Raw genomic sequence first — 4,091 nt, 5'->3', positions numbered from 1 at the left:
CCAGCTCCAAAACAAACAAACAAGAGCAAACCAGGATTGCTCCTTCCCAGGGCAGCCCCAGCCACTGCTCCCAGCATGGAAACCAGCCCAGGGATCATTTTTTTCCACAGGATTTAGAAGAGGCCTCTGTGTGAGCTGAAGAAAACCTGCAGATCCAAGACATGTTCTGCCTCTGCCATCACATTCCCGCTCCTCTGCTCACAGCGTTGCTGTTCCAAGGGGATATCGACGATCCCATGGGACCTTCTCCCGAGGAGGAACCAGCAGTTCTTCTGAGCAAGGGCTGGCACTCACCCCAGCTGTGTCTGGCACCTCACTAACAAGGCAGGGCTTGGAGAACTTCACTCTTGGACTGGAGTGTCCAAATTCCACTGCAGCCTTGGCTCCAGGAACGCTGGCCCTTCTGGGCCAAGGTCCTTCCGTGCTCAGCTCAGAGCACAAAGCACAAAATCATCACCTCTCGTCAGCCCCAGGGCTGCCAGTCAGGAGTATGAAATATTCCATAGCACTGAAGTTCCTTTTTCCCACTTAGGCTCCCTGGCACAGGGGGGTTTGTACAGCAGAACAATCCAATGGTTCCCGAGTTGACTGCTGCAGGAATTAATATTCCAAACATCACTGACAGCCCAGTGCAGGCTCCTTTGAAAATCCCAGCCATAGCTGGGAATCTCTTTTACAAACAACTGAAATGGGCAGCCAAGAGCTGGAACGCTACAAATTAATCTTGGAACTCACTAACAGCCTTTTGGATTACCTGCACTCTCTCAGATCCAGGACTTTTGCATCCTATTTTTTATTCCCTTTTCCATATTTGCTGCCAGCTTACTCCCAGAGTTTTTCCTCTGACAAATCCACTTTCTGTCCCCTTGCCCATTTCTGGGTCACTTCACAGAATAAAGCCTTTGAGAGATCTCCCTTTGCCCAGTTATAGTCACAAGTCCTGCTGTATGTGAACGTCTCCTGAACTCCCATCCATCCTCTCTGCCCTTGCCAAGGGCAAGGATAAAGATAATATTTCATGGCTGAAGTGGCCTTATAAAAATGTTCATGGGCAAATTGTACCAGGCTTGTCTTTGCAAATCACACTTTTTAGCCAGGCAATAGCATAAATGAATTTTTAAAAATAATCTTAATGCATTTTCAATCAATATATTCTGCCCATAGAAACGCTTCTCCACGGTTCCTTGGATATAGGAAAAATCCATACACTTGGCAGATCCCAAATACTCCAAGCATCGAGTCAATTTAACATTACTGAACACAAACTAAAGGCAATGCTCATTTTCATTTTCAAACAACCCTTTTTTTGTTGGGAGAATGAAAGAAAACCTGCAGGAAATTACTACAACTATGATGCAAAAATGAAAGAAGAGGAAAATTAATGGCCATAAAGTCTTATCAGTTTAGGGAAGGAGGATCCAGGGTATAACTGCTCCTTTTATGATCTTGCTGCTCAGTCAACACAGTAAAATGATGATGGGGAGGGAAGGCCATGGCAGGACACAGGCAGTAAAAATGAAGAGCTCTCATGCAGCTCCTTAAAAACCCCAATCACATCCATTATCAGCAGTGTTATCTTTCCCAGCATCCTTTTTTCCTGCTGGGACAAGGACACTGTCAGTGCTGGAAGCTGGGATTTGGCACACCTGCAAATCAGAGGGTTTTTTCTGTAATTACTTTTTACCAGCAAGTGCTCAGGCTCTTGCCATCACTTCAAGTTAAGCAGGGCTATCCTGACCCCTCAAATCAAGAACAGTTTGTATGTCCCAGAAAAAAAATGATGAAGCAGCAGCGAGGAGAAGCTCTTGAAAAGCTTTTAAGGCAAAAGCAAAAAGGGTTTGATTGCTGGGACTTCCAAGAGCTGTTCCAAGGTTCTGGAAGCTGCTGTGCTCCTGGCAGAGCTGCAACAGAACCCTGCAAGCACCTTCTGCTGGCATGGAAGGTGAAGAACCACCAAAAAACCTCTCCCCTGAAATAACATTGTAGCTCAAGTAATCAACATGATGACATTTTCCAATGTATGTGGTTATTAGTGATATTTCTGATACATTTTATCAAAAATGGTTTGTCCCAGGGTATCCAAGCACCAGCACAACTTTGGATTCCAAACTGGAAATGAATCAAGGCTGATACCCAGGGCATCAGCTGCAGAGCTCGGAGAGCACAAAGCAGAGGCTCAGTGGATTCCTGCAGTGCCTGGTCAGCAAAAAGCCTCCACCTAATCCTGCTCAAACACAGCACAACAGCAAGTCCAGAGCCACTGAGGTTTCAGGAGAGGATCAGGAGAATAAAACCCTGAAATTACTGGATTTGGTGACTCCAAGCAGTGGTTGACCACTTCCAGAAATGTCATTTCCCAAATAATGACCAACAAGCTAAAAAAAGGCCTTAGAACTTCTATCAATACTGTCATTTACATTTAAGTTTACATCTCTCAAGGCTGTTGATAAAACTGTAGGAACTGGAGTGAATTTTCAGTCCTGTTCAGCCAGAGAAGCAAACTGAGGCAGAATCTTTTCAGTGCAGCCACTTCCCCACAGATCTATACTTATATACAGTTTATTTCACTAGAGATTTGAATTTTATACATAGTATAAAGGGGTATCCTGGTATCACACATATAGTTATTTTACTGTACTGTTTAAGAACCAATTTTTTACATAATACAGTATTAAGTACCATATTAATTAAAACAAGTGATTTTTTTTTAAAAAAAACCCTACATCTAAATGGATGTTTATCATATGCACAGTGCAAGAACGGCTTGATACCATTGTAATCACAAAATGTGAATCTAAAATACAACACTGTGATTTAAAACTAATTGATAATTATGATGCCTTGCATTGTAGACATTGATTAATCTTTGTTTGAGTTATCAAGCAAGGTTAAAATTCCAGACAAACAGCAGCAGCTTCTCATTATGGTTTCAAGGTTTCTTCCACAGTAACCCAAGTTTTACAAAACACTGGTTTATCCCTACTTGTGGTCTAAGGAAACAGAAGAATGGCACAGATTCCATCTGGGATTATCTGGTCACTAATGCTAAAGAAATTCTTTATTACTTCCACACAGGAATCCTTTAAGGATGAGCGAAGAGATGAAGATGGAGAGGCTTCTGGGCAGAATTTTAGTAACAGAGTACAGGATTTCTCCTCTGCAAATAGGAAGACAATACTGGAATAGAAATCAGGCTGTAATATTTACAGGAAACAAGGTGGAAAAGAAAGCAATCCTAATGTAAACACCGAGGCAGAGAGGGCTTCTTCATTTTCCCTTTGCAGAGTGGGGCACTGGATGAAGCTCAGCTCCTAAGGAACAGCTGTTTTCCCAGGAGGAACCACTTCCCAGCACAGAACGCACATGGTACTCGTTGAGAATTGCTAACAGGTTTTCTCCCCTCCCTCCCCCCAAAGTTTCAAGTTCAATAAATAGTAGAAAAATAATCCTTTACTTAAAAATCTTGAGATGCATTGTCCCAGGTCCCGCACAGCATTGTGGGAGCAGGGAGCTTTCCACCTGCAGAGAAGCCAGCAGCCTTCCCCTGCTCTGGCTGGCACTTCTGGACTCTCCAGCTGCAGATTCCTGCTCTTCCAGTTAAGGAAACCAAATCATCTCTGGCTCTTTATGCTCTCTCCCTCCTCTTGGCTCAGCACAACAGGGCTCCAAACTCCAGCTGCTGGATAAACTCCCATCCCTGTTCCTGGAGGTCTAACGTGCCTTCTGCTCCATCTGTCTCCATGTTTTGGCAGGTCCATTCATCAAGCACGTTTCCAGGCCAGAGCCAACCTTACATCTGTAAAAATGCAAAGCTCTGATGCCTCAGTTTGGTGGGGAAGCCCGTGAGGTTGTCCCTGGGGAGCAGCATAGTCCCCGTTGCTCCAGAGTGGTGGCTGTGGTGTCCTCAATGCCACAACCTGCAGATGGTGGCCGTGATGTCCTCAGCACTCAGCATCCACAGTGTGCATGGTGACAGAGGCCTGCAGGTGATGGCTGTGCTGTCCTCAGTACCAGCAGTGCCCAGGTGGTGGCTGTGGTGTCCTCAGCACTCAGGGCCACAGCCTGCAGGTGGTGGCGGGGCCGTCTCCCAG

The 4,091-nt window shown here is 45.0% G+C and overlaps 1 protein-coding gene across 2 annotated transcripts in view; it reads right to left on the bottom strand.

The window, feature by feature from the left end:
* Positions 1-2,543: 2,543 nt before the first annotated feature.
* CACHD1 (cache domain containing 1) overlaps positions 2,544-4,091 on the bottom strand; it is a 91,073-nt gene continuing 89,525 nt past the window's right edge. For both annotated transcript variants that reach the window (XM_017740702.1, XM_017740694.1), the window contains exons 28-29: positions 3,981-4,078; positions 2,544-3,917 (exon numbers count right to left, since the gene is read on the bottom strand). In XM_017740702.1, coding sequence (XP_017596191.1) covers positions 3,823-3,917; positions 3,981-4,078 — 193 coding nt within the window. In that variant the 3' untranslated portion in view covers positions 2,544-3,822. The remainder of the gene's footprint in view (positions 3,918-3,980; positions 4,079-4,091) is intronic.

Source organism: Corvus brachyrhynchos, unplaced genomic scaffold (assembly GCF_000691975.1).
Source record: "Corvus brachyrhynchos isolate BGI_N302 unplaced genomic scaffold, ASM69197v1 scaffold280, whole genome shotgun sequence".
NCBI classification, from domain to species: domain Eukaryota; kingdom Metazoa; phylum Chordata; class Aves; order Passeriformes; family Corvidae; genus Corvus; species Corvus brachyrhynchos.
This window is presented reverse-complemented; position numbering and strand designations above follow the sequence as displayed.